The following is a 27,988-nucleotide window of genomic DNA, read 5'->3' as shown; positions in this document are numbered from 1 at the left end:
GACAGGAGACTTACAGCAGGTACCAACTCCAGTCTTGGTGTCACAGTTTGAGCACCCTCCAACTCCCCTGCTTCCTCTAGCCACACTTCTCCTCGTTTGTCCCACATATGTGGTCTGTTCCGCCCCGTAAGGCCGGCCCCCCACACTCACCCACCCCCTCAGTCCTCCTGATCCTCCAGTCAGATCTCAGCCCTCGGCTCCCTTCACCAGGCAGCCATGCCTGCTCCCTCCGGAAGCCTTGCCAAGGCGCCCAAACTCCCACCCTCCTTCCTCGGCCACCACTTGACCTCGCGCCTGCTGTCTGACAACCTGCTCACTGCACGCTCACATGCCTGTTGACCTCTTCGGTGTGTCTGGCCACCCCATGGGACAGTGAGCACCTTGGACCCTGGAGAGTGTGTGAAATCATGTCATACGTTGATGAGCTTGGTGGCCAAGTGAGCACTGAGGCCCTTGGGTGAGGACAGAAGCAGCCTCTCCCCTAGCTGGCTCTCGTACCAGGCTCCTTTCTCAGAGTGGAAGCTCCCCAAGACCCCAGACACGAAGGCGTCCCTCCCCTCTTCTCTCCTGCTTCACGTTGCTGCTGAGAGGGGGTGCACAGGCACTGCCTGGACCAGCCCCTGCTTCTGCGGTGTTCTCTACCCACCCCTGCACCCTTTGTGCTGCCCCCCACTTGACCCTGACTCCCTCGGCTCCCCTCAGCCTGGTATTTCCTGTCCCCCTTCACCCAGGGCTGGGGCTTCATAAAGAACAAATAGATTCGGGGACCCAACACAACCTTTAATTCCAAGCATGTCCCCCTCCCCCAGCATTAGCACACACAGAGTGGAAAGGGATGCCAGGGTCTGGGCAGGACAAAACCCAGGCCTGGGCAAAATAGATATATATATATTTATATAATTATATACACATATGTATTTGTAGAGAAGAAAAGCTCGGAGTGGGACTAAGGTAGGGCAGAGAGTTAGGTGAGGAAAGCAGCTGGGGGGTACCCCAATAAATTACATTCTTCAGAGAGGGTGGTATGGGATGCATGGGTATGGGTGGGGCCTGGTAGCCAGGACACTCAGAAATGTTCCTGTGGCCTGGCCTCCTGGGTTCTCTCCAGTGCCTGGGTTGGTGCTGGAAGACAGAATTCTAGCTGACTTTGCCTGGAGGCTGGTGGTGGGCTGGGGACCTGGTATAGGTAACATCTCCACTCTAAGCCAAGGCTCCTGGGAAAGCCATGGGGCTGGAGCAAGAGGCTTCAGAGCTTGGGGGTCACAAGTAGAGCACAGGGCAAGCTAGAGGGAAGGGCGACTTCCCTGCTGGAGGTCAGAACTCTAGCCTGCTCCTGCTCCAGCCAGGAAAACAGAAGTCCTGGGTACAGGGGAAGCTGTCAAAAGTGAGGCGCAGAGTAGTGCTTGGGCATACACAGGGTTCTGGAGTTCTCCCTGCTTGGCTGCTTCCCACGCCCATCCTCCTACCACCAGGGCAACGGCTTCTATTCATGGTTTAAGACAGTTGACAGGCCTGACTACCAAGTCCCCGCTTTCATGTCTCCTCATCCTCTTCTGGGACTTTATGTGGGGGTGAGGGGCAGGAAGAGGGTACAAACATTGACTCTGTGTGTGTTGGAGTACAGGCTGGGTTTGCCCTGTACAGCAAGAACCACGGAAGAGAGAGGGCGGCCCCCTGGCTATTATGGGGAAGAAAGTCCAGCCCCACAGCCCCCAGTGGCAGTGGACTTGGCCTCCCACTCTACTTGGGGAATGGAGCCAGCCCCCCCACCCCCCACCCCCAAGAGATGACCGCTCCCAGCCCCCAGGGTAAGAGGATGTTTGGGGATCTTGCGACCCCAGCTCCAGAGCCCCAAAGCAGCAGGGTGAGGGGTCAGTCAGAGGGCAGCGGTGATCAGAAGAGAGAGGCCTTTTTCTTGAGTTCATTCCGCTTCCACAGAGCCAGCTTGCTAAACTCTTCAGGAGACATGGAAAAGACTCTTGAGAAGTCCTCGGCTGACAGATGTCTCTGTAAGGGGGTACACAGAGGCCAGCTCAGGGGAAAGAGGCACTGGCGGCTGTGCTGAGTGGCTAAGGGGACACTCAAACAAAGAGGCCCTGGGTCTCTCCCCACCCGGCAGGGGAGCACGCCCCTTCACTAGCCTCCTGGCGCCAGGCCCGGCCTTTCCCTGCATACCTCAAGCCGCATCCGATCCACGCCAGGGGGCAGCTTGGTTCGCCCCTTATTGGTCACCACCAGCATTTCATAGGGATATATCTGGGGGGTTAGGGGAGGGAGGCAATCTTAGGCTCCTGGACTCCCCTTGTCAACGTCACGCCCTCAACTCCCTAGGCCCTCTTATCAACCTGCAGGGACCATTTGGGGCTCATGCCATTTTGCCCTCCGCACTCCCCAGCTAACCTGCTGTTCCTCCCAACATCAACTCCAGCTGGTCCTCTCCGTGCATTCAAGTTCCTTGGCTTCTCCCCCAGCCCCCGCCCACTGTGGATGCTTAGAGCCGTTATTCTACCCCCAGCTTCTTCCCGGCCCACCTCCCCCTGGCTCTGCCCCCTGCCCCTCACCTTCTGCTCCAGCACACAGGGCAGGGAGTTCCCCCGGTCCATCCTCCCCCTCTGGCCCTCTCCGTTCTGGGGAGACCAAAGCCGCAGTGAGCCAGAGCGGGGCAGGGAGACCTTCCCAGCCTTACCCTGGGCTTCTCAGGTCTTCACCAGGCAGCTCCGTGGCCCCACACCACACCCCCTCCCCCAACACTGCCAGTTGTGTGTCCCTGGCTGCTGGTGCTCCATACGATCCCCTCCAGAAGACACTCACCTGGAGGCCTGCAGAGGAGAAGAGTCATTCAGAGGCAGCGCCCAGGTCAGCAAGCCCCCAAACCTTCTACTCGCTTGGCCTCCCAGACCACCAGCTACACAACCCTGCCCACCGCCCGGCCCCAGCCGCCCCAGGAGCCTGCACAAGCCTCTGTCCCCGCTCCCCTGGCATCAGCTCAGTCTGCTTCTCACCTGGGCTTCCAGTCTCACTTCCTGATGGGCTGAAATCCGTGGACTGTAGCTAGAAAGGACATGAAGGGATGTATTCCTCATTGTTCCCCTTCTCTTTGAGGGTCTCTCCATGCCCCCAGGATGCCCAAGAGGCTCAGGCACTCACAGGCACCCCACATGCACACTCCTCCCACACAGTCTGCAATTTCTGGTCCTGGGACCTTACCCGGCTCAGAGTGGTTCTGCCATAGGCAGGGAGAGAAGACGACTTCGATGTTCCTGGGTGCAAGGCTGGAAGAGAGCAAGAGCCCTGGGTTCAGGCCCTTCGGCCCTGGTTGTCACTCTTGAAAGGGCTCCCTCCTGGGCTTTCCCCTGCCAGAGTGGAGTTGGGGGAACCTGTGGGCCCCTGTTGGCTTCCAGCTCCTACCCAGTACCTTCCGCAAGTGACACGGGGCTGGTGGTCTGCATTGCCTATACTGCCTTCCCTCTCCTCTGTAACTAGAAGTGCACCAAATGGACGTGAGTGTTAAACTCTATATGCAGCCAAAGCCAAGGCTGAAGCCAAACATCACCATCATAGAATGAACCTCTGGGATACAAAAATAAACCTAAAATTTAATCAAAATAATTTAGTTACTACAATTTTATTAACAATGATAGTAGTCAAATTTAAATATTTGACATTATAATACAGAAACAATTTTTTCAGCCTTGTCAGCTGCTGGATTGCATCTGCAGTAATACTGTACATTTCATTATTAGACATCACTTTCAGCTTGTACATTTAATCAACTTACTAAACTTTTAAACACTGCAGATTATATATAATTCAAGGAAATTTATTTTCAGTAACATGTTTTCCTAGAAAGAATTTTATACCTAAGGTTTTTAGCTTGGGCAGCTCTCAAAAATCCTTCATCTCCAATTACTAGACATGGCTGGCATTCTATAGCAATCATTTAGACAAATATTTTTGTTTAAATGTTTAGCCTCCGTAGATTCAAAACTATAAGGAACAGTATTAAAACATGTTTACAAAATGTTGCTTGGAGGTTTGACTGGTGAGAACAAAATGTGTTTGGGGACCTCATTTTTTTTCTTAATACTTCTTGTTTTTGTATAGAAAATTATCAGCATTCACAGTCACCATTCATTATTGAAGCACTTCACACTTGTGGTAATAAATACATACACTTTTACTGACTGATACAATTTTACCTACAAAGTATACAAGATGTTCCTTTCACATTACTTCTAGAATGTTTCCTTATGTTTGAAAGTGACTATTCTATCATTACTATTAAATAGAATGACAGCAATGGTGTTTGGTTTATAATTCTGTGATTGCTAAGGCTGATGAGATACAATAGTAACCTATACCATCTCATGATCACTGATCATGAACAAGTTCAGAGAAGCCAGAAAAGATGCTGAGGTAGCCATTTGGCTCTTCAATTTTACAAGGCCAAAAGGAAGTTAAATAGCAGATTCTGGTGGGATACTGAAACTGAATCCAGCCTTCAGAGTGTCTCTATATCTAACTCATCTCCAGACCTTAACTATTTATTCAATTGTCTCTAAAAAGCCTTTTGTAACTATCATTCTGGGAGTTTTTGGTGACCATGTGGGTGGCCTGGCCACGTGTTAACTCAGTTAATACACATTTAATATTAATTCCCAGTTCTTTGAATTCCCCAAATCCAGTGGTCTTCCCCTCCACTCTGCATCAGGCAACCCTTTCAAATAGCCACACTCTGGGGCCTGTCATCCACAACTCTTCACCCCTGAAATTTTAAGCCTGGTAGCCCACTCTGTGAGCAAGCCTCCTCTGTTTGCAGCTTTCCCTCAGCCTCAGGCCCACCATACCTGCTCCCAACCTCGCGGAGAACTCCAGTCTCTTGATCCCACCATTTCCCCCACTATCTTTCTTCCAGACCTACTCAGCTTCCACCCTGTGGCTGGTTATATTAGCCACTTTCACTAGCATCTCAGCAGCTCTGCCTGGCCCCCCGGTCCCTCAGCACCTTCCTTACAAAATCCCAGCTCTGGATCAATTTAGCATCTTCCTTCTGCCCTCAGGCTGCTGAGTAGCAATGGAGATAAAACCCCAAAACCATGTAGATCAGCGTCACCACGACTGTAAGGCTGGGCCCTTTTGTCTTGCACCATAGTCATTGCCATTTCCCTTCAGTAGCTATTCTAGACCTTCGCCAATCTCACCAAGCATCCCCCCATTGATCTCAGCAGACAACCTTAAATTCTAATCTGGCCTGCTCCCAGATCTGACATGGTTTCCCCCATCTCAGAAGGCCAGCCCCCCACACCCCAACGTGCCATCTTTTTCCCCAGCTCCTCTCAACCAACCCTCCAGCTGATCTTTAATGTGAGTGTTCTCCAGAGGACAGCCCTTGGGGCCCCTCCTTTCCCTTCCCTTCCCTTCTCTTTCTGCACCATCTCATTTTTTTCCTCGCAGTTTTACTACTACATTTAAGCTGAAGACTCCATTTGAGCCCTGACTCTCCCCTCGAGCTTCTGACTCAGCCAAATTCAGCTCCCACCCACATGTCCTGTGTGGTACACTTCAAACCCAACGCATCTGAAACTCATCTCTTCATCTGCCCCCAAACCTCCCTCTTCTATTACCCCAGTTCTAGGACTGTCATCACCCAGTCACCCAAGACCAAACCCCAACTCCCCTCTCCTTCACTTCCCACTAAGTCCAATCACTAAGTCCAGTGAATTCTATCGCCTATATATTTCTCAAACCCATTCCTTCTTCTCTGGACCTATGGACATATTTAGCCCTTATTGAGACTATTGTGAAGTGTGGGAGACTGTTTCCAAGGATGGCCCGCAACATTATCTCCCATCCTGCATGCCTTCTGCAATGAGACTGTGCTGTTCCTCTCATCAGAAGTGGAGCTTATTTCCCTTCCCCTTGCATCTGGCTGGCCCGGTGACTTGCCTTGACTAACACAATGTAGTAGCAGGAACACTGTATGGTTTCCGAGGTTGGCCTTTAAGAGGCTGGAGCTTCCATGTTTGAGTCCTTGGATCACTCCCTCTTAGAGCCACCATGCTCTAAGGAAGCACAGGCTAGCACCCCGAACCGTGAGAGGCCCAGCATCAAAGCCCTGGCCCCTTGTCTCTGGCCTCTTGTCCTACACTCCATGGTACACACTCTGCGCTCCCTAATTCCAGGCTCCCGGTGGCTCTCCAGGCTGGCTGAGATGATTTATGTTCTCTGCCTTTGCTCCCACTCGGATCCCAGTGTCCAGATGACCTTCTCCTCACTTCTTTACCTGGCTCATTTTGTCTCATACTCTTCCAGACTTAGTTTAGCCTCCCTTGACCCTGACCCCAGGCCTTGTCACTGTGCTCTCAAAACACCCACTGTGCACCTCTACCACAACACTTGCTACAGTGTCCTTTTTCCCCACTGACTGTAAGCCCCTTGAGGACAAAAACTATATATTTTTGCTCCCTACAGTCCCAGTGTCTAACAGATGCCTAGTGCATGGTAGACAATAATATTTGGTAAATTAAACCATATTTGCTAATTCTGCTTTAGTGGATGCTCTCTCTCACCATTTAATGCTTTTACTTGACTGATGTTCTTGCCCTGTGGAAAGTGTGTGTGCCTCGAGCCAGGGGCCACATCTCACGTGTTTCGTAAGCCCACAGTAACACAGTGCCGGGCTATGATGGACGCACGCTACTGGTGCACAGGTTCTGGCCTGAAGGTCTGGCCAGGTGATGCCAAACCCCTCCATGGCACTCACGGGTTTGGAAGGGTGTCCGGTCAGGCAGGGAGCGGGTTTTCCTCCGGATAGGCAATGACTTTTCCATCTCTTCTTTCAAGATCATCTTTCCCAAGTTGGAAGTAACCTGGGGAGAGAGGAAGAAGGATGGATTAAGACTCATCTCATCTCCTAAAAGTTCATGGTTGGGCATTTTGCAGGCTGCACCCAAGCTTCTAGAGACAGATTTTCCCAACTGACAGATTTTCATGTCGAAAGCCTCTCATTCTTGTCTGCTGCACTACCATGCTGGGCTTGCACACCCTTGAAAGCAAGAGTCAGAGCTTCTCAGTGTAACTCTACCCAGTGGCTTCCACATTGCAGGCCATGATGCCTGAGCACAAGCTGATGCACTGTAAACAGCCTTTCTGTGACTCTAAACACTCTCCTCCCCTTGAAACCAGTAAGCCACTCTCTCCTCCTTCCCATGAACTCCTCAGCCTGCTGAAGCCTGGTCCTGATGGGACCACCCTTTGCTGTGCTTTTGACCCTGATGTCAAATTGTTTCAAGCAGCAGCCTGAAATCCTGGGAAGGAAGGGAGATTTCTCACACATTCCAACAATGATGCTTTTCTGGCATGAACCCATCCAGATTAGCTATGAAACCAGAACTTTTGTCCCCAAGAGGACCCAGGTTGGATAAGGGGTAGTGAGATGCTACCTTACTGAGTTCCTCTTTCTGACGCTCCCTGAGAGCCTTCATCTCCTCTCCGGAGTCATCTTCTTCCTCTTCCTCCTCTTCCTCAGCCCCTCTCCTAGATGCCTTCCGCTTCCTCCATTCTGTCTCTAGCAAACATAGGCAAAAGCACGCATATCAGTCAATCAGTTAGTCGCTCAGCAAGCATTTGTCAAGTGCAGACTTTGTGCACAACACTGGGCTGGACCTTAAAGAAGACACTACAAATTATAAAAGCAAATAAATAAAAGTAATATTTCCTAGCTTTGCAGTGAAGCTGGGTTAGGCAACACATACATATGACTTGAACCCATTGCCAACTGAGGCCTTATCTCATTTATCTTTCTCTTTCCCAGTGCTCCTGTCACAAAGACTGCTATGCAGTTGGAGTTGGATAAATGTCTGTTGAGTGATCAAATAAATGAATAGAAAGTGAATGCCTGCCTAACAAAAAAGGATCCTTATACCATTGGCTTTAAGAATGCAGGGAGGGAAAGATCTCTAGGAGCTGGGTAAGCAATGAAACTGGAGGGTTTCATGAAGACTAAAAAAGAATAAAAGGACACCACAGGGTGAGGGTGGGTTCACAGGGGATTCAACAGGGACCAGGAGGGCAGTCAGTGAGTAAGTATCCTAGAGCCTCCACTTTGCCCCACCTCCCCATAATTCCTCTTACCTACGACAGCCAGTGATGGGGGGCATGGCCAGTAGTCGGTTTCGATCTTGGCCGGCTGGTTGGGGTCAGGAGGTTGAGCCGCCGGGAACTTGGAGGACTCAATGATGAAGTCCTCAATGAGGTGCTTGCTCTGAGGGCTGCCCCCCACAGATTCTGCAAATGGAAGGAGGGCAGAGTCAGTGCACAGGCACCCTGAGGCCAACTATTCTGCCCACCCTCAGCCCCTAAGTCCCTCGCTTCCACTGCCTTCACACCGGTGAGACAGTTGACAGAAAAGCAATGCACAACCAAGAGCACTGGGTAGATATTACATATTGCTATTAATAGTCATTCTCCCATCACCCTCCCAACCCTCCAGCACCCATGGCCACAAGCCCCCCAGCATGTGGTGGGAAGGGGGCTCAGGTAAATCAGGGAAACCCTCACCTTTCTGCTTATAGATGGGTGGCTTCTTGTAAATATTGGAATCTGGGCGAGTGGTCTCTGTGGAAGCAAGAGGGGATGAGAAGGAGGATATGTGGATAGCAGGGGTGGAGGCTGGGAGCTGGGTCCATGAACAGAACGGAGACAAATGGGAGAAAGAAGGAAATCCACTGGCTCCTGCCAAGAGCCAAGATGGAACAGAGGTTCCTGGAATGTCCCTTAAGGGTTGGGACTTTCTGCACTTTTCCGGTTGGGTGAGAATGAAGAAGCAACAGGGTCCACGTCTCTGGGAGCTCTGCTGGGGAAGCTCATGATGGGGTCTAGCCAATTCTGTGAGCACATGCCCCAAAGAGTAGGGGACTGCGAGTAGGGGCTTTGGGTTCCTGAAGGCAAAGATGTGCCCATGCTAACAGGAAAACCTACCAGGATGGTGGAAATGGGGCAGGCTGGTCCGGGGGGTCCCAGTGGTTCTTGGGGTTGAAGCCTGAGAGATGATTCCGGGGGATCGGCTCTCTGCCCACACCTGCAGAGCAAAGGTCTAGTTCACTGCAGCTCCCAGGCCCCCCACCCTACCTCCTCGCCAATCCACGTTTGGACTGCCTCACTTTACTCCACCAATCTCTGTCCTCGCTCTCTAGTAGCCCACATCCCCCAACCCCAGGGCAACATTATGGCAGAGGAAGGGTATCCAGAGACTCAACGTACTGATGGTGCCCAGGGAGAACGGGTTAAATAAGTTCCTGAGTCAGACAGACAGATGGACACAGAGCTGGCCATTGACAGGATGAGTTCTGACCCACATCTTGACCCAGAGAAGTCCTCAGGCCACTGACTCTGCCACCCCATAGACTCTGCTATGTGAGTTCTGTCTGGATGTGTGGGGGGGAGGGGGCTTGGGGCCCCATCAGAGCAGGGCTGGGCAAGTTCCAGTCACGGGGCAGACTCACCTCTGGGGATGGTGGGGGGGATGTGGATTTGGGTGACAGTGAGCGCTGTGAATGGAGAGGAGGCACAAGAGTAGGGTTAAACCCTCATTCCTAGAGCCCCAGAGCGGCTACTTCATCCCCCACCCAACTTCCAACTTCGACACCCTTTCCTGGCCCATTTCTGGGCCATCTCTTCTTCCTCAGATCCTTGACAACTCTCAGTGCTGAACTTCCCTCCTTCCTCCTAGTGCTGTCCTGGACAAAGTCCTGTCTTTCTATAGGAAGCACGAAGAACACACAGATCTTGCAGTAGAGGACCAAAGGCCATGTCCTCAGGGCCTAACAAGCAATGGCAGGGAAAGACCACCAAACACCCAAGGATGAAGTGTGAGCTCCTTGGCCAGGTATTGTCTCCCCACAGTCTGGCCGTGACACTGACCCCTTTCTTGAATACTGTTCATGAAGTACCTGCACATGCATTATCTCAAGCACCCTCACGACCTTGTGAGGTGGGCAGGCAGACCACAAGCTCACCCAGGTCATGCAGCTAGGACTACAGCCTCCAAGTTCAGTGCTCCTGGGCTCTTTCCACAAATTTTCTCTTTCTGCCCACTCCCATTCTGTTCCCTAAGGACCCCTCTCTGTGCTGCCATTCAGACATGGCCTTCTCTTCTCTCCATATCAGAGCTATATTCCAGCCCTGAGCCCATCTCTGCCCCACTCTCCACAAACACTTGGTGGTTGACTGGCACCTAGGTGGTTCTGTGCACAGTTCCTTTACTTGCTTTACTGTGCCTGGCCTCCAGGAAAGAATGCATGAGTGGGATTCAGTCTACCACCCAACGTGGCTGGGGGCGTCCTGGCCAAGGGACCCTCCCGCCCCCTCCTCACCTCTCGGCTTCTGGGCAGTTCCATGTGTTCCAGCAGGGAGTAGGTAAAGTGTGGCTCATAGATCATGAGGTCAGGCCGCTCGATGTCCAGGATGGCCTTGTCCTTGGGGATGGCAGCCAGGTCCTTGTAGCCCAGCACCTGATTGTCCATCTTGGCCTAAAGGGAAATGGCACTAATGGAACGGAAGTGCCAAGGGCCTCACAGAGAAACCTGGCCCTAGGAGGAGACTTAAGATTCATGAAGAAAATGGGCAGCTCTTACAAGTTAATAATCCTATGATTTCAACTTTAAGGGTTTAGATTGTCACCTTAAAAAAATGATAGTCCTTTGCCTGGTACTTGGGTACAAAGAGACAAGGCCCTACCAGTAGATGAGGAACGTGGGGTGCCTTCTCTGGATTTGTGGGTTCTCTCTCCCTTCCAGCAATGTCAGGACCATCAGCCGGGAGGCTCTGAGGGAAGCTGCCCTGAGCCTGGGCGACCCCCACCCGCCCCCTCCTCGCGGACTGAGGGCGCTGGCGGCAGAGAGGGTTACTCACCGCGATGCTGGAGGGGGAGCCAGGAACACTGGAGTCTCGGGAGGAGCTCACGCTCCCAGGGGAGGTAAGTGGTTGCTGGGGAGAGTGAGAAGGCGGGCGAGTGGGTACGTACGTGTGTGCGGGGGTGGGGCGGGGGCTCTTCCGAGGCCTGGAGAGAGGGCGACTGGGGCTGGGGCAGGGGCTGCGGCTGCGGCAGACTTTCCCTCGGCTCGGGGGACCCGGGTTGCTGCGCTGCGCACAACCGCCAGGTGGCACCATCGACGCCCCAGCTGACGCCTCCGCGGGGCATCCGGCCCCCTCACCCCCGGCCCCGAGCGTCCCACCTGCCCCGCGAGGGGGTGCAGCCCCCCGCACCTTCTGCAGCCGTTCCATGCGGCAGGGAGCCCGCTGGTCGGATCACTTGCGAGCCCTGTGCGGAAGGGGAGAGGGCAGGGTCTCAGGCTGTCCTCGGGGCGCTCGGGGCGGCGAAAGCAGACAGGGCGTTACCACCGCGCTGTGGCGTCCTCATGCCTCGGTCGCTCTCCCCGCTGCTGACCGAGTGGGAGTCTGCAGGAGAAAGGGAGAGGAAAGGCCAGAGAGTGCTGTGAGGATCCCGGAGGGCGGGCGCGGGGCAGCCCCTCACCCCCCGAGGGCAGGGCAGAAGGGAACTAGGACAACTAGGACCTTCTTCGGCTCAGGCTTTCCATTCGCTCAGTCCCGGAGAAAGTGTGTGTGTGTGAGTGTGTGTGTGTGCGCGCGCGCGTGTGGCCAGGGAGGCGGGAAAGTGGAGGGGCTGCACTTGTTTTTGAGCCATTGTTTTCTGGCTCAAAAGGAAATGACGGCAGGGACAGCCGGCTTCCCGGGCAGCCCCCACATCCCTGCTTTGTCGCACCTGCCCTGCCCCGGAGGCTGCAGTCCCTGGCGTTGCGCTGGCCCCTCCAGCTCCTCCTCAACCCACTGTCCCTTCCACCACCTCTCCCTGCCACTCGCTTTAACCCAGAGTTAACACGATGTGGAGGACACACAGCGGGAGAAGGCAGGAGGGACCGCTGAAAGGAGCAGCCCTGGAGGGGAGCGGCTGGGAGCTGCTGGCCATCTGCCCCATCTCAGATTCGCCCACAGTTAGTTGGGAAGGGAGAGGAAGGAGGGAGGCCACCTCTCCCTTGTCTATTCCCTGCGGAGCAGCCGTCTCACTTGCAGCCATTTGATCAAACATTCTTTGGGGCTTGGGCCACACCCCAGCTCCCCACAGTCTTCTCTGAATGCCCATGCTGAGCCGGCCCTGTCTGAAGTGCCACTACAACGCACGTCAGCGCCACCTGCTCCAGCGTGCAGCCAGCCGCACGGTGCTCTCCTCTTACTACTAGGGAGTCAGTCTGTTGGCCAGTTAGACTGTGAGTTCCCTGGGGACACAGTCCATGTCTTCTTCCTCTATAACTCCCTTAGCAATGCTCCCATCATCCCTCCACACACACACTCTTCTAACCCACACTCTTCTCATACCCACACTGGACACACAATCATTCAGTGGCGGTGACAGCAGGGCTGCTTTTCCATCTGCTGTCAATAAGTCAGAGGGAAGAGAGCTGACTGCTGGCTTCAGAAGGCACAGGTGGTGGTTAAGAGCATGGGTTTGGGCCCAGTGTGCCTGGGCATGAGACTGACTCTGCTACTCATAAGCTGTGTGACCTTGGGTAAGTTACTTACCTTCTCTGTGCCTCATCTGTAAAATGGAGGATAATAATACCTGTGTCATAGGGTTGCTCTGAGTATTATAAAAGTTATCATATGTAAAGTGCTTAAAAACTATAAATTCTCTGTAAAGAGTTAGCTATTTTTATTTCTAGCTCCCAAAGTTCTAAAGCTAAGCTGGCTTTTCTGCAGCCATTCCTTGCTACAGAGGATCATGAAAGACCAAGGTCACTGGAGTTTCCGATCTTATCACCTCTTGCTGTGTATCAGGCCATTCTCCTGCTTGCTGTCACTTCATTTCTGCCCACTAAACCCTCCCACTCCCTGCACAAGCCGCCCTCACTCCCCTTCCTTGCTTTGGCACCTGCTGTTCCACTATGCTCTGTCCACCTCTCCATCTCTCAGAGCCACCTGCCCTTCAAGGTCCATCTTAAACCCCTCCTCTGGAGGCCTCCCTCCGAGTCTAGTCCTCTCTGATAAATCCCTCTTTGAATTCCAATGGGATTTAAAAGGAGAACTATGTAACGTAGCACTTGATTATATACTGCCTGACACAGGAACATGTTTTTCCCTAACTAGTCTGACTGCTAACTTCTGGAGGGAAAAAAACCACAATAATAATAGATGTGTTTTGAATGCTCATTACATGCTAGGTACTTCGATGCGCTCTTCACAAGGATTATTTTTATTTCATCCCCACAACAACCCTGTAAGTTAGGCCCACTTTACAAATGAGGAAACTGAGGCTCAGAGAAATTAAATACCTTGTCTAGAGTTGTGGAGCTGACAATGCCTGTGTCTTCAGCTCTGGTCTGATTCACAGTGCCTACCCAGTACCAGGCCAAGTGCATAGTGGGCAGGCTAGAATCTGCCAGATTTCTCCAGCCTTTGTTGGAATTATAGAATCTTGGCCTCTCCAAGACAAGACTCTCACCAGCAGAATCACACTGGGTATTTGGTGACCATGGGAAGACCCTATTCCAGAGCATCAGTCTTCTCCTGTCCTCTGCTTAGTGCTCACTTTGTGATGCTTCTAACTAGGATTCTGAGGACCAGAATAAATTCTAGCACATATTCAGAGCTGTTAGCTCCCTCTCACTCCTCTCTGATCCTTACTTTGTTAATAGCCAATGTCAAACTAGGTATATACTTAACTTAGTCCTAAAGGCAAATGCTTATCCATTTATCCATCCATCCATCCATCCATCCATCCATCCATCCATCCAGTCATGCATTGCTTTCTCCATCAATTCAGCAAATACCTTCTGAGCACTTATTGTGCAAGGAATGCAGAGCAATGCTCTGTGAAAAACCCTATGGAGAACAGAAAGATGAGTCAAAGCAGCGGAGCTGTCCCTCCAGAAATAAGGCACACATATAGATAACTCCAATGCAAAGTCCCAGATAAGATAATAGAAGGGGCTATGAGAGGTCACAGGAGAGAGGGATTATGCCCCTTGAGTGCCAGGACTGGAAAACAAAGGTTTCTTGGAGGAGAGAAGGTATTTGAGGTAGGCCCTGAAGGACGCCCAGTTTGAGGACACGTGAATTTTGACAAAGGGGTTCTTGAAAGAGAAAGTACCATGAGTGAAGGTGAGGAAATGAGGAAGCACTGGGTTGCCAGGGAAACAGAAATATGGCTGAACAGTAAAGCTCTTGAGGTTGAGATGTGTTGGGGTAGGAGATTGGGGACAGATTGTGGAGCCAATGAACCCAGACTAGGGGAATTAGATTGTGTTTTGTGGACAACACAGGGGCATAGAAGGCTTAAAAAAATTGTTTTAAGCAAAGAAGTGACCCAATCCAAACAATGCTTCAGGAAAATTCATCTGGCTGTGGCCCGGGGAATGGACTGGACAGGAAGAGGCAGTCCACAGGGAGACCAGCCAGGAAGCTGCAGCAAAAGTTCAGGCAGGGGATTATGACGGTCTAGACTTGGGCAGTGGTGGTGAGGACAGGAAGGGGGCAAGTAGGAGAAGTCTTAGAGGCAGAATGAGCAAAGCAGAACTTGATCTGGAGAACCACCAGAGGAAAGGTCAGGATGCAAGCCCAAGAGACTGGGAGGAGGAGAGTAAACAATGAATTCGTTTTGACAGGTTGAGGTTGAGGTGGGCACAGTGGGTGAGCAGGTGGAGATGTCCAGAAAGAGCTGAAAAAGGAGCTTGGATCAGGACTGGAAGTGGAGATTTGGGAGCCATTTGCCTGGAGGTGATAGGTAGGACACCAGATTGCCAAGGGGAGAAGACGGTCCAAAAGAGAAGCTTGAGAGACACTCAGGGGACTGGAAGAAAGAAGTAGCCAGAGAGAACTCAGTCAGAAAAGAAGAAAAACTGGATGGTCCTGATGGTGGGGTGGGGGTGGGGTGGGACAACAGGGAGTGTATCTAGGGATTCTTTGTATTGTCAGCAAAGTGACTGATACACAGTAAGTGTTTAATAAATATTGGGAGACAGGGAGGGAGGGCGGAAGGGAAGGAAGGACTAAGAAAGTAGATGTCATGGAAGCCAAGAGTCCATTGCCGTAGAGAAGAGAAGTGCCAAAAGAAGTGGAGTCCCTCCAGTTTGGATTTCAGGACATGGTGGCCTCTGAGAGCATTTTCAGAGAAATGGTGATGCCTCATTGGCGGGGATTACAGAGAACAAGGGCATGGCCGGGATGCACGGCAGAGGGAACAGCACCTTCAGGAAGTATGCTGGGAAGAAGAAAGAGGGAGAATAACATTGGAGGAAACAAGACTGAGGGAAGGTTTTTAAGCAAAGGAGAGATGAACATGTTTGTAGGTGGCAGTGAGAGAACAGTAGAGAGGAAGAGTTGAGGCTGCAGGAGTGGGTGGGGTGGGGGAATTTGATGGAGTAAGATCTCAGCAGGGAGAATTGGAGGATTCGCTTTGGAAAGAAAACACATGCTTCCCGGAAGGGAGAGGAAAGGGAAAGAAGTCGGGAAATGTATGGGGGCATTTAGAGGGCCAGTTGGAACAGGGAGCATGGAGTGGTCTAGAGCCTCGGGCTGCGCCTGGGGTACCGTGGGACCCTTCCCCTTGAACACCGGTTGGGGGGGCGGTTATACGGTGGGGCAGTGGCTGTCTCCCAGTGTGGGAACTGCCCAGCCAGGGAAGGAGTTGGAGGTCCAGGGTGGTGAGGGTCTTTGTGAGCCATGTTTCAGGTGCACGTGGTCAGACACTGAGACCCATACTCGTAAAACTGTTCCACAGAAACATGGTCCAAAATAATGGTGCTCATTATAACATCGATAGTGACTTTATAGAATTTCTACCCCACAGCTGGCACCGTGCTAGGCAGTTTACATCTTGTTTCCATTTAATCCTTAAATCCCAACCCCGCAAATTAGCTATTATCTCAATTTTGTAGATGAAGGAACTGAGACTTAAAGCAGGTTAAATGATTTGTGGAGGACTCACTACTATGTTGAATTCCAACCTGGGTCTGTCTGGCTTCCAAATCCATGTTCTTAACCATGATGCCACCCTGGGCAAAACTGTGGTCTGCGTCACTGAGCCCCTGGCCTCCAGTCCCTGCTCTGTCCTCCAGCACCTCCGGACCCACAACCGTCCACACCCCCCGCCAGCCCTGGTGCCGGATCTTGCCCATCACCTCCATCTTTTCCCTCGGCCTGGCACCACGTTCCTCCAGGGGCCTGTTCACAGCCCCCCACCCACCCACCCACACATCTGGGGTGTTAGAGAGCACACTGATAAATTACTTCCATAGAAGTGAGAATGACTGGAATTATGATAATGTGTTGCCCCTCAGGGGGCATTTGCATGTTAATTTGGGGCTAGCCTTAAGGAATGAAGTTTTTACTGCTGACAGTTTTAGGTGAGCAGGAAAAAATTTGGGGGAAGAGGAATGTGTGTGTGTGTGTGTGTGTGTGTGTGTGTATGAGAGAGGGAGGAGCGGGGGGGGGGGGAGGCTTCTTGACTTCTCACATCCCACCGTGCAGGCAACTGCTACTCCACCCACATGCACACACACACACACACACACACACACACACACCCCACGAGCTCATTTCCTCACCTGTCAACACATGCGCTCACTCGGCCTCCTCCAGGGCCGACCCCACTTCCACCCGTGCATGCCCCTCGCCTATGCACGTGCACTCCCTAACTCCCAGCAACCACCGTGCACATGGAGACCAAAAGGGCAGGCTGCAGGCAGGAAGGGAGGGAGGAATGGAAGGAAAGGGAAAGAAGCGCAGAGGAAGGCGAGTCCAGATGGCGGAAGGGACATCTCAGAGGCCCGGGTTCTGGTCCGGTGCCAGCAGGTTCTCATCCTTCCATCTCAGCCCCACCCTCCCCAGCGGGCTCCCCTCACCTTATCTCAGCTGCCAGCCCAGCCCCACCGCACCCCACCGCACCCCACCCACCCTCTCAGCTCCGCAGCAACTAGAGCCTCTCAGCCCCCAGGATGGAGGTGATAAGAGCCGCCCACGGAGAACTCCCCAGTCTGCGCCGCCCATCCCAGCAGGCTCTAGGTCCAGGTAGGGGCTGACCCAGACCACAGCTCCCCAAAGACTTTTAGAAAGGAAGGCTCAGGTGACAGGATCACAACCTCAGACCCTCTAGTCCAGCTTCTATCCTAAGACAACCACGCCTTGCTCGGTGTCATCACTGTGCTAGAGGCTTTTCATACATTCTCCCTAAACTTTGCACAAACCAGCAAGGTGGCAAGGTGGCTGTTATGGTCCTCATTTTAGAGATGAGGAAAACAAGGCTGGGAGGTGGGCTTGCCAGGGCCACCCAAAAGGTTAGGCGCCAAGCTGGAATTCCTACCCGGGCCTGTCCAACATGAAAGACAGTCAATGCTCTTCTCCATGAGCCCCCGAAGATCCCACCCCAATTTGAACTCCCAATTGGAGTCCCCTGTGCTAATCTTATACTGTGGAGCCCCCGGAACCCTGCCTGCTGGGAGCCCAGGGGACTCTGGCTTGCCTTGCGGGCAGGGTCAGGCCAGGCTGGCTGCCAGCTGGTGCAGGCAGTAACAGAATCATGAAATGAGGTGGGCTGGCCAAGTGGGCTGGGGTCAGGGTGGGCAGGGAACCTTGCCCTTCTCATTTTTCTCCAGTGGCATTCACAGTGTGCCTGTTGTGGCCCCTCCCCTTTCTTTCTCCTCTCTTTCTGCTTTCCATTCCCTTTTTCTTTTTTTCATCCTCTTTTCTTCCTCCATCTCTGTTTCCCTTTCACCCTCTCCCCCTCCCGGCCCCAGCCTCGCAGTTTCTGTGGCAACAACTCTGTACCCGAAATAAAGGCAGGATCCAGCTAGGTCACCAGTTCCCAAAACAGCATCCCAGGGTGGGGAGGGGAAGCGCGGGCAGCGCCAGGCCAGCCACAGCAGGGAGGCCTGTGTGTGTGTGTGTGTGTGTGTGTGTGTGTGTGTGTGCAAGTAGTGGGGCAGGGTGGGATGGGTGCCCACGTTGGCCCAAATAAGACATGGGGAGGGCAGGGGAGGGCCCACCAGAAGTGTCCCCCACCCAGGACAGGCCTGAGTTCTAGACATTCACCCCCAGCCTCTTCTAAGGATGGCAAAGCCTGGCTGCTTCCCCTTTTCTCCCTTTCCCCTTCTCCCCACCCCAATTTTTTTTAACCCCTGTTCTATCTGCTAGGGGCAGGGTTGGGGCTCCTCTGATGCCAAGAATAAACGATGCCCTCCCACACCCTGGTAAAGGATCAGGCAGGGGGGTAGGCATCCTTGAGCCCCAGAATTGGGGTCCCAAACTGAGGCTCCACCTGCTCGAGGCTCTGCCCCCACCTGTTCTCTTGATGACAACAGGATTGGGACCACACAAAGAAGCATATACTCATCCTTCATTGCCTTAGGTCTCTCTTTTACACTCGCTTGGACCTCCATCCACTCTCTCTTTACACTCTGAAGAGGCCCCTCTCTATATAGTCCCCCAGCCCCTCACCTTGTCCCTGCCTCTATTTATAGCTGGTCCTGTTGGCAGGTTGTCGTGTTAGTTGGACAAGCTGGACTGATTGTGCTGGGGGAGAGGAAAGGGTCTTACCCCTAAGTTCAGCTTCTGAGGACATCCCCATTCTGGCCTTTGCACACACATGCATGAACTCCAAAAGAGAAATTCCTGCAGACACCCATGGACAGTCACCCACAGGTGGCCTGCCAGACCCAGGTTCCACACCTGCCCACGGAGAGGCCCGGGACTCGGGGAAAAGATTCACGTGTGGCCTCAGGCGCTTCACTCATGTGGGCAGAAAAGCCCCATGCTGAAACACGGTTGCAAAACTCTTGCACACGGATGTGCACGGGGAGACTCTGAAGCCCTGCTTGCAAGATCACACCCCCACTCTCCCAGAGAGGCCCCCCTACAATGACACACAGTCCTTGCAGACACCTACTTGCACCCACCCACCAGTCCTTCCCTTGGCACCCGTTCCCTACGCTCACAGCCACCCTCACCACGTGCTGCACCCCCTCCCCTGGCTGTGCACGTGGATGGCAACACATGGAGAACTCCTGCATTTTCCCATCCCCATCGGGGCCTCCCTGTGTCCCCCATTCCCATAGCTCCACTCCCCTCCTTCTCCTAGACCTGCTCCTGCTCCCCTGACTCTCACACCCTGGCAACACATTCCCCGGGGGAGGGAAACAGCAGATGATGTCTGCCCAGGAAAGGCTGAGGGGGGCACAGCTAGGAAGGGGGAGCCCCAGGACCCGTGGAGGCCTGCATGTCTGCTCAGCCCTTGCCAGCCACCTCAAGCACATAGGTGGGCACTGGGAGAGCGCTGGGTTAGGGCCTGCTGCCGTGCCCTGCCAGCTAGCCTCCTTTCTCACTTGGCCCTCACCCCAGCCTGGCCAGCCACCAGCTGGGAGAGAGTCCCTCAGACCCTTGCCCCTAAGGAGCGAGCTCCAAACCCACCGCATTGGCCTCTAGATGAAGCGTCCAACCTCCAGGGGTATATATGGGGTGGTGGGAGGGGACAGACAAGAGCTTCATTTTCCCATTATTCAGCAAAGTGGGAACAGCTCCCCTTGCTCACCCCGGCCTCCCTGTGGGTGATCCCATCATTTTAATTTAGGGTCGACACAGCTGGGTGGGCAGGGCAGTGTAGCCAGGGAAGGGGACACTGGGGTGGTGCCATAAACCCCTAGGGATCAGGAAACCCTAACCCCTCTTCCCCAAATCAGGAGCTTTGATCTGATCAAACCAGCTAATCCCAGGGTCTAGCCACCCAGCCCATTCTCCCACGGAACAAGGGACCATAACTGACCCCTCTCTAGGGGATCCCTGCTACCACCCGGCCTTACTCCCAGGCAGGTGTTGGGGCCCAAACTGCCCACAAAAGAGAAGAAAAGCAGGGGACCCTGGCACCTACCTCCTCCCAGACAGTGTGGCCCAGACGTTCTGAGGTCCCCAGGCCGGGTGGGGAGAGGCGTCGGCCCGGCTCCCCGGGCTTGTGGCTTTTTCGGCTTTTTCGGGCGAGTCTGGGTAACAGACTCCTCCAGGAGCCCAGCCGTGCTTTCCCAGAGCACAAATAACAGGGGAAAAGCTGGCTTGGGTGGGTGGCTGGGTGGGTGGGAGCTGGTGAAGGAGGGGAGCTGGTCTCCGCTCAACAGTCTGGCCTCCCCTCTGGGCCCCCACCCCCCTCACCCCCACCCTGTTCCTCCCAGAGCCACAGCCGCCGGAGCCCCTGGTGCTGGGGAGTCCGCGTCTGGTGGGCGGGCCGCCGGCTCCCCCCACACCCACTCCCGGCACCCTCCCCACCTCGGGCTGATAGCGTGGCCGGCCAGAGCGGGGTGTGTGTCTGTGCGTGCTCTCCCAGCTCGGCTCTGCAGCAGCTCAATCCATTTCAGACAAGAGGAGCATTAGCCGGCATCATGACGAAGCAGAATCGTCTCGCCCTTTCCCACACACCCCACCCCACCCTGCAACACTCACTGGCGCTCGCACATCCAGCCCCTCAAGCCACCTCTTGCACAGTCAGAGTTCGTTTGGGGTGGTGGGATGGGGGGTTCTACTGATGACCAAGGGGGTGACAATGCCTGGTTTCTCCAAGCACCTGTACCTCTACCCCATTCTGTGCCAACCCCATCACCTAAAACAGGCCTCCAGGGGCCCAGCTGGGCCTGCAGGTCTAAGGGCCTCCCCCAGGTGAGGGTGGGGGCAGAGGGGATAGAATTGGTCATCCCCAGAGTAACCCTCTCCTGGGGAGGGACGCATGGGAGGCTTTGAGAAAGCAGGTCTTCAGGACAAGAGCCTCAGTCTGGCCAGTTCAATAACCTGAATCCCCCAGGAACTGCATTAGGGCACAGCAATGTGAGCCAAAAGAACCCCATTTCTCACAGGGGCGGCTTCATAAAAAGGGAACTTCCAGCCAGGTGATCCCCTTCCAGCACAGAATTTACAGGAATGTGCCTTCCCTATTCCTGGAAAACCTCAACCACCCCAAGACCTTGTCATTAGCCCTTGGGTTCCCTCTGGGCTCGGAGCAGAGCTCCGGCTTCATTTGTGCCCACCTGGGGCTGGCTTAACACGCCTCGACAGCTGACCCGGACCCGGCCCCAGCTGCCTCTCCACCTCGTTCTGCAGACTTGCCTACCTAGGCAGACTCGCCGTTGCCCTGGTAACCGCTGCCCGCAGCAGGTCAGCTGACGTATCAGCTGCTATGGGGAAATCTAGAATCTGGGGAGGGGGCTCAGGTATCTGAATGGAAAATCACAAGGGGGTGTCCTGAGCGGGGGCAGGAGAGAGTGTGCCCCCAGGATCTCCTCCTCAAAGAAGAAGACAGGAGGTGACAGGTAGGGACGGGAAGGGAAGGACAGATCTAGGTTAGTGGAAGACAGAGAAGAGAATACTGTCATCCTGAAGTGTGGGCTCCAGAAGGAAAGGAGAAATGGAGGAAAGCAGGTAGCACTGGGGGCTGGGAAAGGGTAGACAGAATCCAGGTACCACTGGTGGGGGTGGGGTGGGGAGGCGGGAGCTGCGGAAAGGTAGGGAGAAAACCGAAAATCGGGGGGGTGGGGGAAGAAACAGCCATTTCTCTAACCACCAAAGAAAGGCCCCGAGGGCAGTGTGGGAAGGGTGTACCTGTGATGTGACAGGAGGGGGCTACAGCCTTGGAGAGGAGCTAACCTTTTAGGGCCCTGGCTCTTGATCCTTGACGGCCAACCCCGGGCTCAGCGCAGCCTCTCTGCTTTCTGTCCCTTCATCCCCACTCTGATCGCCCTCGAATCAGGGCCGGCCAGAGTGGGAGAGAGGTGAGGCCCCGGCCCCACATCAGCCTGGAACCATCTCCCCACATCCAAGGACCGGCTGATTTTACACCTCTGCAGTTTAGGACACCTGTTTTTTCCCTACTACCTCGTTTCCTCCTCTGCTTCTTACTCCCCCTGCCCCCCAGACCCCACCCAGGAGATTTGTCTTCTGGTGCAAGTGTCCCCAGAGGTAGGGCTGGAACGAGCTGATGCCGGGAAGGGCAGGGGCTGTGGACAGGGGCCCGAATGAGGTGGATCACGAGAAATGGGTAGGAGGGGAGCATCCTCCCGAGGGAAACAGGCATGGAGGAAAGCGGGAGGGGGGATATCAAGGGGAAAGGACCAGGGGCAGGAGGGAAGGTTCTCCGGTACCTTCAAGGGCCTGGGGCGTGGGGCAGGAGCACGGCAGCCTCCTCGGTGACATATACCTCCATCCCTCGGCGCATCTCCTCTCCGCCTCCCGTTGCCAAGACAACCTGCAGCCCGGGCGGCTCAGCCTCAGCGTGGCGGAGGGGAGGGGAGGAGGAGGCAGCAGCCGCTCCTACTACCTCTTGCTCAGTGATGGAGGGAGGAGGCCCGGGTTGGCTTTAGCTTCTCCGTGCTGGGGCGGGGGGTTTGGAGAAAGCTTCAGGAGCTGGGGCTCCCACTGAGCGCCCACCAAGGCTCCCTTTCCCTGCTGCTCCCTCCTTAGGACTCTAGGATTGGCTGCGGGGGTGGCCTCAGGAGAACCCTAATTCAGGACCAGATAGCAGGCTGGCCTTGGAAGGGAAGTTGCCCCATTCCAGAAAAATCCAGGATGGAGTTGGGGAAGGGCGACAGAGAAAACAGGGAAAGGATAAGGAAGTTGGGCAAAAGTAGGCCTTGTGCTGGAGGCCCTGAGGGGTGGTTTTTAGCAGGAAGAGGAGCCACTGGGCACTGTCTGACCCCACTTGACCTCTGCTATGTGCATCCAAGTACCTCCTCCAAGTCCCAAACACTCGCTCATTCCCCTCGACCCAGAGAAGTCAGAGCATAGGGGAGCTTTCCTCTAATCCCATGGGGCCCCACTCCTCCCACACGCAGCCCTCCACTCCATAGGGATCTCCCTCTGCTGGGGTGAGCCACCTGGGCAGGAGCTGTCTTCTGCCCACCCCCGGAACCGGGGGCCCTGCACAGTTAGGGCTCCCTCTGTCGACCCGAGGAGTGGTAGCTGCTAAGGTCATTCCTTGCCCACAGGGATCTCGCTGTGTGTACACATGGGCGGGGGATTCACAGCCAGGCCAAGAGACCCCTCTCTCCCTTGCCACACTCCCACCTCCACCTCATTTCTGTCCGCAACCTGCTGTGCCTCCAGCCTCCCTCCTGGAAAGGCCCCCCACACTTCACCAGCTGAATGGTCCTCCCCCATGGCTCGCCTGCCCTCCCTGCTCAGGCTGGGATGAAAGGGGAGGCAAAATCTTCTACCCAGGACAGGCAGCACAGTGCCAGGCGTCTCTTGGTTCAGGCCCCAGGGAGGGCTGCCTGGGAGACTGCTCCAGGCCACAGCCTGCAGGTAGGAGGCTGCCCGTGGGACTCACATACCTTTCAGCCCAGGAGTCTCCTGAGGCCTTGAGGACTGCACCTGCGTCCAAACCAGGGGGCTTGGGCTCCTGCTCCTCTCAGGCGGGAGGTCCCAGGCCCCAGACACCTGCTTCTTGGCTCCTTTCCCCAGCAAGGTCACTCGTGCCTGGTGTCCTGACTGGACTCTGGCCTTGCCGCCTGCCCCCTCCCCTGGGCAGGTGCAATCGGCTCCTCTGTCCACGTCTCTGTCTCGCTCCAGTGCCCTCCTGGCCCGACCCACGCATCACCCTGCTGGGGAGGGGCACCAGGGACGCTCCCTCGTGCTGTCTAAATATTAACTACTGGAGAGGCCGAGCCAGGGCACCCAGGGAAAGGGAAAGACGACGGGGAGCTGGGCCAGGGGAACTAAAAAGAAGAGTGAGGGCCTCACAGTGAGCCCTCTTCCTGTGAGACTGGGGAGGCCCTCCCACCCCCACCTCTGAGCACTGGACTCTGTATCTCCAGAGCCTCCCCTCCTCCCACCCACCCAGCACACTGCCACCAGACCAACCTGCTCCCCTGTGCGAACCCTTCAGTTAATAAAAAAGATGGACAAGATATTTTTCCATCCCCTCAAATTGGCGATTGCGTTTGGGCACTCCCTTTCTCAAAGTCCTCTCTGTCACGGCACAAAGACCAAATTTTTCATAATTTGACTCCATTCATATCCTACCACTTCTCTAAGCATGTTCTAGTTCTAGCCAAACCAATATACTGCTCACCTTCCACTGAATGCACCTCACATTTTCCTGTCTTTAGGACTTTCTGCTCATGGTCCCCCCCCTCAGTATTTCCCCCTGTGCATCTTCTCTCCCCACTGAAATCCTGCCCATTTTTAAAAATAAAACTTTAATTTTGAAATAGTTTTATGTTTGCTGAAAGGTTGCAAAGATAGTACAGAATTCCCATAGCCCCTTCACCTGTCTTTCATTAATGGTAGCAGAAATCCTGCTCATTGTTAAAGATCATGCAAACCTCAGTCCTTCCCTGAGCCTTCCCCAAGTGCCCAGCCCCCAGCGTCCTCTCTGGCCCCAGAACCCACCAGGCCTCAGCAGAGGAGTGGAGGACATGCCACTGGGGGAGTTGTAGAGGGGAGAGAATTAAACTCGAGTGTTCTCTAGCTGTGTGACCACGGGCTGCTCCACAGCTCTGAGCTCGAGCTTTCCCACATGCCCTGGGAATAATAAGGTGTGACATGAGCATGCCTCGCGGGCTGCCTGGCCCATCTTCAGAACTCAGTACATATTAATTCCCCTATTTCCAATAGCTGTGTCCATCTTTTTTATTAACTGAAGGGTTAGCACAGTGTTTGAACATCGTAGAGAATAAATAAATATTTGTGTTAACTGCTGAGGCCCCCTCCCCACCCAAGTTCATGACAATTACCCCTGATGTTTGCTGACACCTAAGGATGGAGACTGGAGGCAGGACTCTGGCTTTTCATCTGGCACCACTTTGAGGGACTGTAGGGTGTTGTCTTCCTGGTTCTTTACTTCGTTTATTCCCTCAATAAATATTTGCTCTGTGCAATGTACAGCGCTGGGTAGGGGGTGGGGGTGGGGGGCAAAGACAGACCATTTCTAATTCGGAGGCACTTGCTGTCTAGCAGAACTATGACTAAGCTGTGATATGTGCCATGAGGCAAGGACAAGGAAAGGCAGCGCAAGAGCAGTGGCAGTGGCTGCCTCTTACCCTGGGAGAGTGAGTGAACTACAGAGCAGAGGAGAAGGAGATGGCTGGGGTTCTAGATAAGGAAGGGCCTGCCAGGCAGTGGGCTCTTCATGAGCAAAGAAGGGACAGTGTGTTTGTTGGAGGGTGAAGATCCCAGTTTTGCCAGAGGCCTTGAAGGGAAGCTGTAGGGATAGGGCTGGAAAAGGCCCCGGACAGGACTGTATAGTCGCCTGGAAAACCCACACTGAAGAATCTGTCCGTGACAGCAGGACATGGTCAGAGCTGTGGTTTACGGTCGGGTGAGGTAAGCCGAGCAACTGTAAGGTGAGCATGAGGGGGCTGGGGGTCAGGAGGCAGGGAGACTGTTTAGGAGGCTACTGCAGTAATTCAGACATTTCACGTGCGTTCTGGCAAGGGTGCCGAGTTTCAGTTTGTGAGAAAAAGGAGTCACGCGCAAGGAGGTGAGCGGTGAGATGCTGAGACTGCTTAGAGAGCGCCAGCATGAAGAACAAGAAGGGAAGAGAGTGGAAGAATTCTTAGGGGACGTTTCTATGAAGGGATTACAGGGGAGTAGGAGCCAGTGAAGAGGTGAGAGAACAAGGAAAGGACAGCCTCCTCATGTGTAGTAAGGAAAGCATTTCGAGAAGGGAGGTGTCCACAGTGTCAGGTGACGTGAGGCTGAGGAGGCTGATGGCTGAGGTTTTGGTTTGGCAACTGTGAGGTCACCGGCCATTGGTATTGGAGGGACAGGGCTGCCAGTGACATTACGTTGACGTCATTGTGTGGACTAAAAAGTGGGTGGATTTCTCCTCTGGTTCTCCTCTGCCTTATATGGCTGTTTGGAGGGCAGAATGGAGAAGAGGGAGATCAATATGTAGGCTATTCTTATCTTGGTAATCATAACAGGCACAGGAATTGAGCCTTGCTCCTCCTCCACCTTATAACTTCCCCCTGAGGGATTATTAGCAGTGAGCCCCTTGTCTCCACCCCCCATCCTTAGTCTTCTGCACACAGAAGCAACCAGGGTTGCCGGCTGTGGGGCTTCTGAGGAACCTGGGAAAGCCTCTTTCCCACCATATACATATACACGTTAAATCCTTTCCGAAGTTCCACTATTAGAGACTCATTCCTTTGGCTTCTCCTAAGTCACCAGCAGCTCAGAGTGAATGAGATGAACAGCTTTCTCCAGAGTATGAAGAGTGACCCAGAGTGGATGCTGGGTGGAGAGGCACTAAAAGGAGAGTGAGTAGAAGGTTCAGAGAGCCGAGCCCAAGCCCAGAAGCAGGCATCAGACACTCCACAGGCTCAGGGTAGGGTGAGGGCACTCCCTGAGATGGCACAGGCCTTTGAAACCGCTCTCCTCCCTTGCCCTTCCCCATTCGCTGTCCCTCCCTGCCAGGTCTCACCTCAAAAAGCAAGAAAGGAAACAGTGAGGGCTTTCTGGAGCCGGCCCCCAGAGGCCTGTCTGTGCTGGGGAGGTCAGAGAGAGGGAGGGAGGGGCCAGAGAAAGGCAGAGAAGAAAGCGGAGGCAGGACAAAGGGCCCCATCCACCTTTGAAGCTGTCTCTAACCCAAGGGGGGAGAGGTGGGGGTGGGTCAGAGAGCCCGTCTGGGGGGGGGGGCTGGGGGAGGCAGGCTAGAGTTTTAAAGAATGTCTCAAATTCCTGAGGAAATCAGAGAGATTTTAAGAACTCCCCCTCTCCAACACACCTCCTTCCCGTTCTCCTCCCCCAGCTCCCCCAAAGTCCAGTCCTCCACACCTGGGGGGCCCCCAACCTTTTGTCCACAAGTAATTGCTGGGTGTTGCCCCTGCTTTTAAAGTCCCATTGAACTCGCCAGTTATCAGCTGTGGCTCCAGACCACCCTCCCTACACACACCCCAGAAAACTACCCCCAACCAATGCGTCCCACGCTCTTCCCCGGAGATTAAGACTCTCTGAGATGGGGGAGAGTAGAAAAAAAAAAAAAAAAGCAACCTGGTGAATAGCAATTATGACGAGCTGGAAGGAGGGAGAATGTCTGTGCTGGGGCCCGGGGGTCCTCCCTCTTGGCACTATCCCCACCTTCTAAATTGCCCAGGCTTGAGGATGTCAGACCCGGCTCTGGTCCTCACCCAACCCCCACCAACTTGGGCACGGAAAGCTGGCTCGACCCACATCCCATTTTGACTCAACCAGCCCCCTCCACAACATCCCATTCTTATTTTTAGGTCATTCTTGGGAGAAGTGGGGAGAAGGAATGCCTTTCATTCTTTTTCTTCTTTCTCCATAACCCTCCTCCTCAGCGTTCTCTTAAACAAAAGGGAGGAAAGGGGAAACTGAGGCTGGAGGTCCATCGGCAGAAGTGAGGGCCCAGTGAAGGCGTTTCTCTTGAAGAGCAGACTGAGGGTGCTGCTAGGAAGGGCCTCCCACTTAACAAGATTAAATAAGAAGGAAAAAGGCAGTTTTTATGGCCTCTTGGTTCCGCTCCCCAAAAACACACCTGGAAGCTGGTGGGCAAGCCCACCCAGAGCTTCTCGGGGTGGGGGCACCCGCGCCCCCTTCTTCCTTTCCCAGCCCGGCCCCGCCCCCCGGGCGACCCTGGCTAAACCCCCGCGGCCGCCTCCCCTAATTGAGGGGTGCCCTCGGGTGCTGCCCCCCTCCGCCCGCAGCGGGGACCTGAGAGAACAAGAGGACGGGGGCTCGCCCCCCCATCCCCCCTTCCGCTCGTCCGGAGCCCCCTCCCCTCCCCCTCCGACCCTCCTCACCGGAAAAAAGCAATCTGGCGCCCGGCGAGGAGGCTTCCGGCGTCCACAGGCCGCCCGGGCCCCGCTCAGCGCCGAGCCGGGGCCCCTCGCCCGCGCCCCCGGGCCTGGTGCCCCCGGGCTGGGCCGCCCCGCTCCGGCCCCGGCCCCGGCGGTTCGGGCCGGTCGAAGGGTTTTGGTTTTCT

At 54.5% G+C, this 27,988-nt stretch overlaps 1 protein-coding gene across 8 annotated transcripts; it reads right to left on the bottom strand.

The window, feature by feature from the left end:
• Nucleotides 1-759: 759 nt before the first annotated feature.
• Nucleotides 760-27,956, bottom strand: DMTN (dematin actin binding protein). 8 transcript variants are annotated; one of them, XM_037813080.1, is made up of 17 exons: nt 23,373-23,563; nt 22,185-22,413; nt 11,266-11,457; nt 10,912-10,986; nt 10,374-10,529; nt 9,504-9,548; nt 8,980-9,079; nt 8,560-8,616; nt 8,134-8,286; nt 7,443-7,567; nt 6,764-6,869; nt 3,208-3,272; nt 3,003-3,051; nt 2,812-2,819; nt 2,562-2,627; nt 2,176-2,256; nt 760-2,007 (listed from the first exon to the last, which is right to left on the bottom strand). In XM_037813080.1, the coding sequence occupies exons 3-17, from the start codon at nt 11,281-11,283 to the stop codon at nt 1,894-1,896; spliced, it is 1,218 nt and encodes a 405-aa protein (XP_037669008.1). In that variant the 5' UTR covers nt 11,284-11,457; nt 22,185-22,413; nt 23,373-23,563; the 3' UTR covers nt 760-1,893. The 8 variants fall into 8 exon arrangements, with proteins under 8 accessions (XP_037669008.1, XP_037669009.1, XP_037669011.1 ...); XM_037813081.1 differs by having other exon boundaries at nt 22,185-22,288; XM_037813083.1 differs by lacking the exons at nt 22,185-22,413; nt 23,373-23,563 and adding an exon at nt 27,807-27,956.
• Nucleotides 27,957-27,988: the final 32 nt, after the last annotated feature.

Source organism: Choloepus didactylus, chromosome 20 (genome assembly GCF_015220235.1).
Source record: "Choloepus didactylus isolate mChoDid1 chromosome 20, mChoDid1.pri, whole genome shotgun sequence".
NCBI lineage: Eukaryota > Metazoa > Chordata > Mammalia > Pilosa > Megalonychidae > Choloepus > Choloepus didactylus.
This window is presented reverse-complemented; position numbering and strand designations above follow the sequence as displayed.